Source organism: Buceros rhinoceros, unplaced genomic scaffold, assembly GCF_000710305.1.
Source record: "Buceros rhinoceros silvestris isolate BGI_N320 unplaced genomic scaffold, ASM71030v1 scaffold2772, whole genome shotgun sequence".
Lineage (NCBI taxonomy): Eukaryota > Metazoa > Chordata > Aves > Bucerotiformes > Bucerotidae > Buceros > Buceros rhinoceros.
The window spans coordinates 40879-55977 of record NW_010399285.1 but is presented as its reverse complement, the minus strand read 5'-3'; the positions used below and the strand labels follow the sequence as shown (position 1 = coordinate 55977).

The 15099-nt window shown below is 38.2% G+C and overlaps 1 protein-coding gene across 1 annotated transcript in view; it reads right to left on the bottom strand.

Annotated features, from left to right (window-relative positions):
* Positions 1-541: 541 nt before the first annotated feature.
* Positions 542-15099, bottom strand: part of USP45 (ubiquitin specific peptidase 45) — a 46863-nt gene continuing 32305 nt past the window's right edge. Inside the window, exons 9-17 of the mRNA XM_010131383.1 lie at positions 13040-13121; positions 11972-12063; positions 9881-9937; positions 8375-8518; positions 4794-5463; positions 3108-3205; positions 2638-2724; positions 2031-2184; positions 542-1060 (exon numbers count right to left, since the gene is read on the bottom strand). Of these exons, the coding sequence (XP_010129685.1) occupies positions 927-1060; positions 2031-2184; positions 2638-2724; positions 3108-3205; positions 4794-5463; positions 8375-8518; positions 9881-9937; positions 11972-12063; positions 13040-13121 (1518 nt within the window). The 3' untranslated portion in view covers positions 542-926. The remainder of the gene's footprint in view (positions 1061-2030; positions 2185-2637; positions 2725-3107; positions 3206-4793; positions 5464-8374; positions 8519-9880; positions 9938-11971; positions 12064-13039; positions 13122-15099) is intronic.

Here is a 15099-nt window from a genome sequence, read left to right as displayed (position 1 = left end):
ACCCAGTTACACTTAAACCCCATACATATCCATACACGAGCTTATATCCTGTGCATTTCTAATTACGAAGTTGAAAATTTACTAAATACAGAAGCATTTGGAATTCTCTTTCCTATAAGGTAAAATGACAATATATATTGACAGATTTATAGTGTGCATATATATACACAGACAGGTGTGTATATATATCTCTCTCGGAGGATATACATATGCGCACCAAGTATATATCTCTATTAAAACAGGAGTACATGGCTCTAGCAGTGCCAGCTGGAGACAGCTGAAAGGGCACTGTGGATTCACTGCCGCTCTGGAGAAGCCACGTTTCTCCCCCCCGGTCTGTTCCCAGCTCTATCAGGAAAGTGCACAGCAGCATGACCCGGAGACAGCTGCTGCTACTCCATTTTGGAAGCACTGCGTTCTCCAATTACCACATGGGGAACTATCGCACATTTGACAGGTTCTTGTTTGCGGAAATCGTAACAGCTGACATCCAGCCCAGTGATGGGAAGGATCCGGGCTAGATCACAAAAAGTTGAAATACTTTATATCGTTACTCTACGCTAGCAAATCCAGGCACTTAATGCTATCAGTATTTTTATTCTCAACAGTTCTAGAACTATGACTGAAAGCTTATCTTTATTAAAATCAAAAACAAACTTTCCATATACCTCAGTAGGGTAGGACATCATCTTACATTCTAACGGTACTGTATTTTAATGAATCCAGGAATTTTAAAGGTTTGGCAAAGTGCGTACTTTAGGAGAACCATTCAGATATTTATAATAGCTTGACTGAACTTCAAAGTCAACATATGATAAATTCTCTACAAGATAAAGGCACAATATTTACAGGTACTCTTACCACTGCAGCTTTAAATAAGATAAACTAAATAACCTCTACCATCTTTTAAATTAAACTGTTGAATATTATAGTAATAATCTCTCATAAAAAAGTAGATATGCTTGTGCATTTAGTACTCTTGATTCTGGAACCATCTGAACATGGGCATCACTAACATACACCCACTGTCCTCCTGACGCTCCCATGGCTTCTTTTAAACCTGAAATGTAGAAGTAAAAGACGTTGCTCCTTGTCTTTCACATCATCATCAAACAAATACAGTAGATTATTTCAAAAGGAAGAGAAGCTTCTAGCCCACAAGAATAACTCATGACTTGAATGCAGCCCAGTATCTGTAGTTTGAAATTTACACGTCAAAGATACTGTAAGAGAAATTAGTGGAAAACAAGGCTTATGATATACACCACTATGGCTTTTTTTGTATTTTTTCAAGTACAGCTGGCTGAGTTTTAACAGTAAGTTACATTTACACACAACCAGTTCTGACCAAAAAAAAAAAAAAAAAAAAAAAAAAAAAAAAAATTCAAAAGCTGACCAGTGTGAAATTAAGAACACAAAATGTTCTTATCTGTTGTAATAATGACTGCAAGGGAAGCATAAGACTGAGGGAGATTTCCATTTCAAAAATAATACCAAAAATTGTCCATCTGGAAAATGAGCTTTAAATGCAAAGTGACAGTACAAGGATAGACAGGATCGTGCTTGGTTCTCACACCTCCCATGAAGGGAAACAGTAAATACATTTACCTTACTCTGACAGCTCAACAGTCTTGCCTCCACGAATCATTCATTAACAGATTCTATGCTAGAATCTTACTTCATTCTGCAGATCCAAAGCACACTAGTAAGAACGAATGTGCTGTTTTCAAAATATCAAAAGAAACCCTACAGCAAAGCTTGTATCCTCCATTAAAAAGTTTCTTGCTGTTCACATTAAACCAAATTATTCCAGATTTTTAAGCATTCAAAGATTTCCAATTCTATGATATATAAAATGCTCAAGTATATGGAAAATTTAATTTCAGTTGTCATGGAAATTGATTTATGTGGCCCTAAAAATAACAGAATATTCTGAGCTGAAACAATTGTTTGCCGTAAATCGCCTTAAGGAGCTGTAGGCAGTAGTTGCTTGTGGTTTTAATCACAGAGAAAGGAGGCTCGGTACATACCTAGAACATTTTTAGTGGTAGAAATGTGCTCTAGTAATTTCTTGGAGGGTGTCCTGACTTTCACATACGCTGCATAATGACCACCTCTCATTGACCCACTGTGCTCCACTATTCCGTAAAGGCTATAGAGCACTCTCGTGCCATCCGTAACATTCTGCATTCCCAGAAACACAGAAAACAAAGATACATTATTGCACAACAAATTTTACAGATATCTTAACTAGCTGTCAACAGTATTACTTTAAAAGAAGCAAACAGACATCTACAGCGTTTCCAATGGTGAAATACATGTACTGAAAATACTCAGTAGTCTACTAATTGAATTTAGTTACCATGGAAGCAGCAGTATTCGTCCTTAATGCTGATAGATACACTAACACCATCAGGGTACCACAGATTAACTAGTACTAGTTAACGTCCATGATATTGTTGATACGAACGGAATTTCAATTAGTTACAATTCTGATCTCTGGATACTATTTGAAAAAATTCACTCTGTAATTTTTCTAGGAAAGGAATAATAAACATCATCATCATCCTCAATCCAGTTTAACTTGTGCTCAGGACAACAACTGCTGAAGTACAGTTAAAGACTTGAAATGGGTACCTTGCAAGATGCAGCACAAAATGGTGCTAAGTCTAAAATCAGTGGGAAATCCACATGCCTGTTTACTTTCCGTAGACTCAAACCAGCCTTCAAAGGAAAGAAAAAAAAACCTGTAAAAAGTTTCCTAGTAAAAACACTTATTTTAAAGCTAAGGTGTATTAATATACTATTAAAATATAGCAAGACCAAGAATAAGATTGTAACTGATTTAAACATTCTTTGTTATGTTTTCAGTACAGTGCCTGCTACACATGAGCAGGATGGACGTGGTAAGAGGTTGCCCCGGATACATCTGAATGGCTAAATGCACTCTGAAGGTGTTAGACAGTCAAACATAAGCATGTTTCAAACAGTGGTTCTACCAATTCTCCATATATAAAAAGGAATTATCAGTATGCACACCACCACTTAAAGAACTGCTTGTCCACCAGGGGGGCAGAGGAATACAGAAGAGGGTTTTGATCTTTTACCTGGTGGAATCTTTTCAGATGGAGAATAAGGACAGCAGGAACTGAAGAAATCAGCAGCTGTTTCCGAGCATTTGTGTAGACACCTTCCATCTTCTTTTCTGTATTTGTGAATATCAAAACAATTTATAAAGGCAGTCAGACAGAATTTAAGTATCTTTTGAACATCTGACAGAACAGATGTTACAGTTATTCTGTACACGTATTATAAAATGCAAGGGACATTTTGTGGAGTAATAAAAACATTTTCTCATCTTTCTAGTTTTTAATAAACATAATCTGCCAAATCTGATCATTATTTTAGCCCGTCCTACGCAAATCAGATCAAAAGTTGGAAGCACGTACACTATCTAGGTCAGCTTGCACACTGAGATATCTACATTGTCTGCTACTAGAGCACTGAACTCTCCTGTTAAAACTGAAATAAACGGATGATCACTGGAACAAGAAATGGGAGGCACAGGTCTCTTTAGCAACGCTAATTTCCTAACCATTAAGACAGAGATTCATTTTGCACTCTTTGGTTCTTCCGATGACTACATATTGCGATTAATAAGAGAAGGATCAGAGGAGGGGTGTTGACTTCAGGATGCCTCATGACCTGCTGGCTGAGCACACAGGATTGGTGCAGAGGCAACTGAACCAGAAGGGCTTTTATCAAAAGTATCTCGGTGGTTAGCTGTACAGTGAAAGGGAACAAGCTACTGGCATATTTCTCACTGAAAAAAAAATTATTTTACTGGTTTTACACATGTCCAAAGGAAAATACTTAATTTGAGGTAGAATGGAGTATTTTATGTAAAAATAGCTGACTTCTTAAATCTTCTTAAATCTTAATAATGATTACTTGTGAACTGATTTTCCATTTTTCATTGTGCCTGCAGACAAATGAATAATTATAAAATACTACTTTTAGATTAATTTTTCTGAATTTACTCATGCTTAAATTTTATCTCTCCAGTTATCTACAAAGGCACAGCAAACAGGAAAATAAGACCTTCCTTTGTATTTTATTTAAAAATAATCAGAAGAGCTTAATTTTTTTATCCTTCTGAACTCCTGTACATTAAAAAAAAATCCTCTAGTCCTTTTTAAAGGTTTGTTTTTCATTATATTTAAATTGTTTTTCTTGCTCAATGAACTCTAGTGGTTTACTTGGGCTATACAAACATCAAGGAAAACACTGTTACAATAAGGTAGTTCTCTCTCATGGCCATTCTTAGAAATGTTTCTAAGTGTTTTTTCCCCTCTTTATAACAAGTGTCTTTTTTTTGCCCCTCTTATATACTTAATTACATTACTTCCCTCAGTATGTAAGTTGCTAGAGCTGAATGTTGAAGCATTTATTTCAGAGCTTCTAGGATTGTAAAGAACACAAACAGCAGCACAGATTAATATCGAACAATGCACCTATTCAGTTTATGGTCATCTTTAAATTACTTATCTTGGATAAAATAAAGATGCAAAATAAATTCCAAGGTACATCTACCTTAGAACATATCAGACTATGTTCTAACACAAAATTAAGTCTTGCTGCCTTCACAGGATGAAGTTTTAAGTTGTTAGAAGCCATTTCTGCTTGGGGAGACATTTCCTCTGTAGCCACAAGGCGGGGGGGCCATGCTGCAGCAATGAGACACACGCTTTGAGGGGCAATTTGTAGTGTCCAGACAGATACGAGCACTTTACCTGCGGAGCTGGTTTTCTTCTGATACTTCTGTTTCCTTTCGGTGCAGCTCTCACAGAAGAGCTTGTTGTTCCCCATCAGGAGCTCTACAGAGGTGAACTGGTAAAGGCAGGACTGAACAGAACATTCCTTTGAGCTAGTTATGTAGCTTTGGGCAAGAGTCTGGAAAGCATGTTGAGGGTTTGGGGATAGTGAGGATTTGTCTACTGAGAACATGGAATTGTTCGATAAACCTAATGCTGGATCTCCATGGCTTGATTTTTTATCTTCGTTGATAGTATCACAGAAGCTGAGTTTGGATATGGCACTGGAAATCATCTCTTCATTACTGTCACTTGGTCTGTTGTGCGGCATTTTAACACTCACATGGTTGACGTGCAAACCAGACACGCTGCTGGACGGGCTGAAAGCTGTTTGCTTAGAAGCACTTTCACTTTCTGAGGCTTCACTGTCAGCATCAAAGCTGCTTTCAGAGCGGCTGGCCTCCTTCTCACTGCCATCCGTCTGACTTCCATTTACAGCGGAGTCAGCAGTTGGGTCTTTGGAGTACAGGTCGCCAGAGCTACCTTCCAGCTCAGGCTTTTTGGTTTTTTCCTGCATGATAACAGGACTTCTTTCTTCTTCATTTGAGGAAGCTTTTCTGGCAATCCGTCTCTCCTGGTTCAATTGATTCTGTAAATTGTGGCATTATTATTTCAGTAATACAGGGAAGAAACAGAAAACAGATCTGTGATCTAACATTGCTTTTGAAACATGACAAGTTCAAAGCAAATTACCTATTATTTTACATTCTCCAACCTTTCACATGTTTAAGCTAGTTGACTTCCTTAAGACCTTTTAAAACCAAATCAGGATTAGAAACCTTCATGCCAGTCAGCTAAGAGCATTATACTTACTGGGAGATCAATACTTCCTGCACGAATTACACTCACTTGGTGACAGCTGTGGAGGGCACGTTTGAAGGGTATTCACTTAATCTAACTTAAGCTTCTAAAAGGTTCTCAAGTCTAAGCTAGTCCCCTAGCCTCCCATCAGAGGCCTTAGCTGATGAGCAGCCCCAGAAGAAAATTCCACTCACTTTGTACACACTCGTCTCAGAATTAAATAAAGCGTCTGTAGCAGTATGTTTGCTAATTTGTGCATTATCTGAAGTTGATTTTTTGTTTGTTTTATCAAGATTGCAAGAAGGAAAAAAAAGAAACCTTTGCTGTCACAGAAAACTACTAGTATAGATTTTAAAAATATCCCAAATCTGCCTAATTTTGGGTAAAATATAAACATCCATGATTCTTTACTTTCTTTTGTTTGGCTGCTTCCCAAAAGAAATGAGCAAATTTTCCTCCCCTTAGCTTTTTCCTTTATCTGAGTTGAGTCAAAATTCCAGCGATGCCAGTGGGAATCCTTCCGTTCTTTCGTTTATACCACACATCCTTTTTCTCTGTCTCCTATCAGTCTTTAATACTTATTCTGTTATATTTTTTTTCATATGTATTTAGTATGTTAGGACCCAATTCAGGAGAGTTTTTATGGTCCCCAACAGGGCGCAGACCCTTTCAGGACTTACTCAGATACCAGGTACAAGAATCTAAAACTGCCATGACCTCATAATCTGTAGTCTAGAGGCACATTCCTCAAATAAGGCTCCTAATTTCCTCCGCGCATCAGGAGCCCAGCACTTGCACCTTTCACTTCCTGCCATTATTAAGGACCTTTAAACAAAGTGACACGCAGTATGAGCTAAGCTCACATCAGTGCTTTCACAGAACCAACTGCAGAAACTAACTTTCACCACTGCTTCCATAAGAGGGAACCTAAGTGGAGGGATACCTGATCATGGTCCTAAGCTGCAGCGAGGCTGTAAATTTAAACATGGCTTTGGGTTCAGTATTTCCTATGACTGTCTTCAGGTAGCCTCTCATATGGAAGAGACTGTTACTGTTTTGGATCCCACTCCAGATCATGGGTAGCAAATGCTACAGGTATCTGCCTAATTTGCAGGCACTGAACTTTGTTCAGTCTATCCCTTAAATATGTCCCACAGACTCAATTAATGAAGAATCCTCAAGTGCATACTCAGTTTTAAACTTTAAGCAAGAACTTCAGTCCAAACGAAGTCCACGTGAAAGGCAAAAAATATTTCCGACTATTTTCTTAAACAGGATTTAAACTTACACTAAATGTACAACTTCATAATTCAAGCCCTTAAACTTGTGAGCAAGTCCTTAAACTTGTGAGCAAGGTCCATTAGGACCACCTCTTGTCTCAGTTAAGCTTGTGTGCCTTGTAACTAGAGAAGAGGGAGAGGAACCTGCCTGCTAGAGTTGAGGGATATTATGCAAACAGCAGCCAAAAAAAATCTTAAAATTGTAAAGCTCCCCATTTCAGCAGAAAAGCTTAACAAGGAGTGTTCAGGTCCTCTGTTACCTACAAAACCACCCAGGGGACACCCCGTATTTTCACAAGCAAACTTACAAACTGATGAACTGAAGTCACAGACCATCAACCCTGACTGAATTCAACAATGGTTTGTTTGGGGTTAGAAATTTTACTGCAGAACAGATATATTACACTGAACATAATTTTTAAAAACAGACTAAAATAATGATAAATACATGTCTCAGAAGATGGAGGGGGAGGAGGAAATCACAAAGCCTCACCCAGTAGACAGTCATACTTCCCACGTCACTTTCTTACTGAGAGCAGAGTTGTTGCTTCCTTTATATTAGTCTGTCTAGTCTAGTTTATTGAATCTATACTATATTTTTATTTTCTTAATTTTGAAAACATTTCAGTAATTGTGTTTGTATGAATCAGTATTAACAGCATTATTCACACTATTTTGGATTTTTCTATGTCTCTTCTAGTACAGATTCTAACTGGCTGCATAGCCCTATATGGATGATAAGGCTTATTAAAAAGAATGTTAATAATGACAGTAAGAGCCTCTGTCACGCTTCATTAGCAATAACATATGTGCACAATAGTTATTTCTTTTAATCTGTAAACACCAATGCATACAATTAATCAGTCCTGGGAGGCTGGCATATTTGCAGAACACTTTTGCTGCCATCAGAGTACTCGAGACAGGCTGAACCGAGCTCCCCAGTCTGCTTAAGGCAGAGTGGATCACAGAAACGGTGCTCTCAGTCCCCAAGAGCCTCTGCTGTCTGCACTGTTCCTGCTGTGCCCACTGCCAACTAATCCCTCAGATGGCACTATCGCAGGCTGGCCTGCTTGCTCTCTTAGCCAGCATTACATTCTTGGGATGGCAACCAGAAACAAACTCAGGACAACAAAAGAAATGCAGTCAACAAAACCAAAAGCAACATAAATTGGAACTGTCTTGCAGATTATTTTTTTCCTTATAAACGAAACCCTGTAGCAGAAAACTAAATGGTTCCCAAATGTCTGTTATGTCTCACACTCCTAATAATGACCGAAATATTTTAAAACAATTCTATGTCAGTTATCTGTATACAAAAAACCCCTCCATTGACAGGAGTCAAAATTCCCACCCCTGTAGCCCTAGAAACTTCAGAATAAACTCAAGATGATTGGTTAATGCGAGTATTTGAATTCTTACCTTATCTTTTGTTAAAGCGTGTTTCTTGATAAGTTTGGGTTGATTATTCAGTGTAGTGATAGAAGAACAGTTATACTGACCAAGATCTGCCTCTTGTACACTTTTACCTTTACCTGTTCTTCCCAAAGGCACAGGCTTTGCAACCTAAGAAATTAGACAGGAAATTAGGAAAGGGAACACGCCACTTTTGTATTCCTTTGCCACCTACGGAAAGGATGAATGTAGGTGGAGTTTTTTTCCCTTTACTTTAGAAAATAGTAACCTACATAAATCCAATTAACTACCCCCTGAATTGTGGTTTAAGGCTGCTTTCTAATTCTATTTATCAGAAACACACTGTCAACAGCTTTGAAGGATCAAGTGAGAGCCACAAGAAATAGGAATGATAAAAAACTCCTGCACAGAATACCTACCAAATAATCTATTCTAGTATTGTATAAGCACATGCATAGCTGTATGAGATGTGAATTTATCAAAGGGGACATAGCTCCCCGTAAGTCAGTCTCTGGTGCAGCCTACCACCTTATGACGTGATGAAGGAGCTGCTGCACATCCCCCCATCATGTTAGCAGCAGCAGCAAATCTAGACTATAAAGGAAAGAGACAACCATAAAATAATTCATGTCCTCAAGTAAGTGCAGATTGCTAAAAGCCAGCAGATGTCTCTCTCAAACAGAACCCATGAAGTTCCCATGTTCCACATGTGAGCCAGGAAGCACAGGGACCCAGATACACAAAATGCGCTTCAAGCTTTAACTCCCACAGACATCTGCACTCAATTCAACAACAAAGGTGAAGAATTTAATATGAACAGAACTGGTGTTTGGAGAAGAGTACGTTTTATACAGGATTAAATACTACATTAAATGCTCTCCCTTAAATATACATGAATATATGCATGATGGGGGGAAGAACCACTCCTAATCCACCCACCCCACTCTCAAATGAATACCCCAAGTCCCACGAAACCAGAGTATACGCCTTCAGAGGAACACAGTTCCTCTGCAGCTAATGAAGGCATTCTGTGAAATGCCAAAAACACCAGAATAAAAATATTCGAGTCTGTCCATTTTTACACAATCTCATCCCATAGGTACACCTCAGCCCAAGGGACTCAAGTTCTCCAGATGCAAACCAATAGGCGAGAATCTAACTTTCCAGACCTTGGGCTAAAAGTTTATAATCATTCTATCCATGTAACTGTATACTAAAACTACAACTAAATTAACCTTATCTCAGACCTACGTATTCTGTAAATTACTACAGTTATTTGTTCCATGTTTGAACTAAATTAAAAATACATACACTTACGACATTGTATGTGTGTGTATATATATAAAGAAAATCATATAAAGAAGAGAGATATGATAGTACATGTATTTATGGGCAAGCATACATTTTTAGGCTTGAAATAAAAACCGTGTGTGTGCACATAAACATCTTCATAAAGGTATGTAAAAACAATCCACTGGAAGCAAGTCATTTATCACATATTCTATTTCTTACCCTCTCCTCTATTATAGGTAGTGAAAGATCAATGAAAGGTTCTTTTACTGTTGAAATCTTGAATAAAAAGAGAAAATGCATATTAAATGCAAAGAACATAATACTGGTATAGCACATAGCTCCCTTTTTAAAATCAAATTATTATCAGAAACTGTACAAAGAGCTTATTAGTTACAAGAGATATCAAACCACAATGAAGAACTTCCCACAAACTTTTAAGTTGGCTCTGATTTTCTTTCTAACGCTGCACAAAATTTCAGCATACAGACCCAAAGGGCAGACCTGGGCACAAACTGACCCAGAAGCAGCGTGGTGCTTGGTTTCTCTGAGCTCCACACAGATTTTCAGGTCATGTGGGCCTTCTAGATGGTACATTTCTGCAGAAAGCTAACTTTTAGAGTTTTGCGACTCTGGACACTTCTGTGCAGGCATCTGACCTGGTACACTGTTAAGCAGCAAGGACTGATTAATGGCAGTTAGATGGCTGCTTCTAACCTGATGCTCTCAGAAAAGATTGTCAGGCTTACTGGTTACAGCCAAAACCTTTATTAGAAATTTCCAGAGCGTAACAAACACTAGTAATTGTTAAAATAAATCCAATTACTGGGGAAAGGGGATTGAAAAAGAAACAACCTTCTTTTCTGTACTGAAGTTACTTTGCCATCTATAAGCCATATAAAGCTGAAATGGGAAATATCTTGCAAATCATAGCTACATATGCTCGTTCTCAGCATTTTCCACCTGCTTTTATGGCTAGAACATCCCATCCGAGCTTGTGCCTTAAGCTCTCTCCTTGCCATTCTCAAATTCCTTCCAAAACTGACTTATGTTACATCTGAAAAGACTGTAAAAATCAAAGCCTTAAAAAAAAGAAAAGAGAAAAATCAAATAAACCATCTCACACACGGTAAGTTACTGAACAGGTCATGCCCTCAATTACTGTCATTGTTGCCCTTATCTTATATTTGTGACCCCTTCTTCCACCTGCGACACTTGATACGGACTGTAGGCTTCTTTTTACCTGTTGTGCAAGGCACTCGGCATGGTTTAGGTTCCAGTAAAGCAATAAATGAGATCAAAACCCTTTTAACTGTGATGCCTGACTGCCTGATGAGCGATGTTCAAACCGGGGCTCCTCTTAAGAGTGAGTTTGCATTAACAAACACTAATCAAAAATATCTCTGCCAATGCAGGCAAAGCGAAGTGAATGCTAACCTCTTCCTCAGACAGCTACAGCTAGCAAATTCCCCGAGTCCTGTGCAGGCAGAATATAAAAATCCAGCAAAGACAAACGAGACACACAAAATACATACAACCTCTATTTTGTATATAGTCAAAGTTCTTCATTGATAGAGTAGCACATTGAAGCGTAATCTGCACATCACACACAGGGAAGTTCACCTGGTCCTGCAGGACTGTGCTTAATTATTCAGACTGATTGATTTACTTAATCTCTATAATATGAAATAAAATGTTTTAAACCAAACACAAATGTAACGTTCAATTAGAAAAGTCATGCACATAAGATTTTTCTGTTTCAAAGTTAAAGAAAATTACAAGGATCATGGAAAGTATTTATGATGAAATGTCAGTAATATTAATTAGGAAAGGAATATGCTGTTCATTAGGTTTACGTTAATTATCCAACATACTTAAAGAAAAAAAAATCTTAATTTTAGCATTTCCCCACACATACTAATTCAAAGGAATTAATTCCCAATTTTCAGGTACATCCCAGAAGAGCAGGCAGGAGGATTTAGTACTGGCAGGTGTTTGAAATGTATCAAATAAAATCGGGGTGTAACACAGATGATTACAGAATTTGGAACCTCCAGCCTTAAGTTAGATGTAATATCAAACCCGGTAATTGAATCCTTTTCGAATTCAAAGGACCCCTATTCTTAGGTTTGGGAGGATAATGCTTTAAAGAAGGAATAAATAATTTTAAATGAGAAACTTTCAATAAAGTCTTGTTTTTACAAACAAACAAAACAAGTATAAAATTGGCAGTACAATTTTATACTTTCAAGACAACATAATCAAACCAGTATGTGATCTATTCCACATCAAACCAAATTCCAGAATACCTACATTTTCACATTCCTCACACATGACAGTGCTAGTCAATTCACCAACAAAGATCCTATCTATGAAGTTCATCTTCACACCCTCTCTTCCATATGCTGAAAAAACATTGCCTTTTTTAAATGTGAAAAATAACACATCCAATGCCACACTTTAAGTACAACAAAGTTCTTTCTAAGATACATTATGAAAGCACAATTTTTAAGCATATTCAAAATGTTTTGAACACAATACAATAACTAATACATCATATACGGTATTATCTCACCATTTAAAAATACTTTAGACAGTTACCTTTTATCCTTCCCTTCCCCACCTACTGTAACAGAACAGTAATACTCTATCAAGGAGAAGCCTTTTAAATAAAATCTCAGTTTTCTTTTGAACAGGTAATACTGTATTGCTTTGGTACAGACACAAGGGTAGCAGACAGGTTGTCACCCTTTCTGAATGTTTTCTGAAATTATAAAACTCTAAAAAATTATACAAAACCCTAATATGTTCTAATATGTCTCTATGCTTTAACTATTGCAGATTTGGGAAGGGTGACTTTCAAAACAGCTTAATCATTATTAAGGCTTTAATTAAATTCCCCAAAATTTTGCATAAACACACACACAATTAAAAATCTAGTTTTGAAAAACTTTGCCTCCTTTTCAAACAGCTTCCTATCTTGGCTTTGTAATGATATTTAGAGTGCTTGTGGTATCAGTCAGCTGACAGAAATCAGCTTTATTCATGCACAGTGGCCTCTCTGAGCAATACCATGATTGTGGCTATATAACAAACCTGAAGATGCAGCGGGCTGTTTGAGAAAACAAATTTAAATTCTGTCTGTCATTAACAGAGGCATTATTAATGCAGTGGAAGCCTTTATCCTGGATACAAAACAGCACACACCATACTCCCTAGAGTTTAGATAAACACTAGGTGGCACCAGGATAACACATAATAAAAGTGGTAATTGCACTACTTCGGGACTGCTGTTTGCAATTGTCAGTTTTGAACAAAACAGTAATTAAAAATCTGTGCATTTTTCAAAAAAACCAAAGTTTTCAATAAAGAGTTGCATACCTTTGACTTTTCTTCTTGTTTCTTCATCTGCAGTCTTAGTAGTAGGATTATTAAATGCTTTTAAGATACCGGTTTGTATACGCTATAATTAAAAAAACCCAACACATTTAGCAAGTATTTTACATGTAAACATTCTAAAAACTATTAGTATATGATTAGAGTTTATCTACTCTTATTTCCATAAAATAAGCTTAATGTAATATTTTAAAACTTCTGTTGTTATTCACTAACAGTTTCAAAACCACATAACTTAATTTTAACAGGTAACCATCCATAAATGTCCTCCCCTTCAGAAAAGAGCTGTTGTAGAGCAGTCAACGGGTTATCAAAAAATGACGAGATTTTCAGTGAACACACACCATCCATTTCTTCCCCTGTTGGGGGTAAAAAACGCATACTGAAGCATGGACTATTACTGATTGACTGGGATACAAAATACTTGAAGGCAGCTAAGTATCTTTGAAGAGCCAGACTTCAATGACCGTGTTTGGGCAGTATTTTTACTACTTCTGTTTGTTTTCTAACACTGCACATTTCAGAGTTACGTTAGAAGACCTTAGCGGAGATACAAAATTTCTTACAAATCCATGTAAAGCATCATCAACATCTGCTCCAAAAATACATTACTGAAAGAAGAATAATGAAGAAGCAAATTCATAGGGGTGAGCTGTGGCTGCACCTCAAGTCAGGGGTGCTTCCCCCCTATTTCTCAGATGCCCTGGGATGAGGAGATGCTGTACTACCCCAACCCTGGCAGCAGAACTGCACAGGCTGGTACAAAAGGCGGCTCAACCTCCACCGTGCTGCAGGAAACTGCATCAGGTCCCCTGACAGGAAACACTGCAGCATGCATGAGCCATGCTTCCCTTTTTCCTGGCAACTGTACTGGTTCTCGAATCTCCAAACTCTAGTAACATGTATGTGTCTCCCGTGTCAGTGTGCAAATGACATTTACAATTACATGTGTCACTGAAGTCACATGTGGAGCAAAGTAACTTCTAGAGACAAATGGTGATACCAAACCTTCTGCAAGTAACTCAAGCCCTATGTCCTAACGGGAAAGGAGTAACAAGTAGCTCTTGTTTGCAAGCAGCAACACACACTTTCAAGCCATCTGTGTGTTACAAAAGTGTTAGATGACAAACAGTGTCGGAGGTTCGATTTCTAGTTCAGGCACCCATCAGACCAAGGCATACTCCTACCTTTGAGTATGTGACCTGGCTTGTGAATTAACTCCCACTGCCCCGAGCTCAGCTTTGTTCATCTTAAAGCCAACAATATACTAAAAGGACTAATCAATAGGTAATTCATGAAGTTGAGCACCATAAATGGGTTTAGGGCCATAAGCGACCCTTTTGTTGGGATTAGCGCGTTGAACCATTTATTTAGGTCAAAGAAAGACATAGTCTTTGAATGGGGAGGGTGCTGCGGACAATGGCAGCAGACATTAATCAATTAGCAGCAGGGTTCAGCCACTTCAGGCCGTGGTGTGAAACCATCTCCGGCCCACATTGCTGGAAACAGCAGACGCTATGTCATCTTTATTGCAGTATCGACAAGCTTTTATCTTAAAAATCCACTTGGGTACAGGATGCACTTTCTAAATTTTTTTAACAGGGATAGGAAAAAGTTCAGTGCTGGTGTTGGATACAAAACACAAAACCACAGAGTAGAGGCTGAAGTGTAATGTGATTTTCTGTTAGTTCCCATAACTAAGGCCATGTTATATATTATATGTATTTCTCACCAAAACTCTTAGGGTTTAAAAACAACTGATTCCAGTAGAGATAGGGAAGCAGGGATGGCCATGTTAAGTAAGTGCTCTTGCAGGTGGATGGCAAAACTGCCGGCTGCTTTTTCAGCAGGGCTGTTCATTCTTCCCAGAGGAAAGTTTGACAGCAGTGTGAAAGAGGAAGGTTAGTGCCTGTAACCCCTGCTACAGGATTCTGGTGGCGGACACATTGCTGCAGGCTGTCCCCAGCCAGAGCCCACAAGGAGGGGAGGCCACGAGCGCAGCTGCCAGGCTCCCGTGGCAGGCAGGGCGGGTCCCGCCCGTGTCC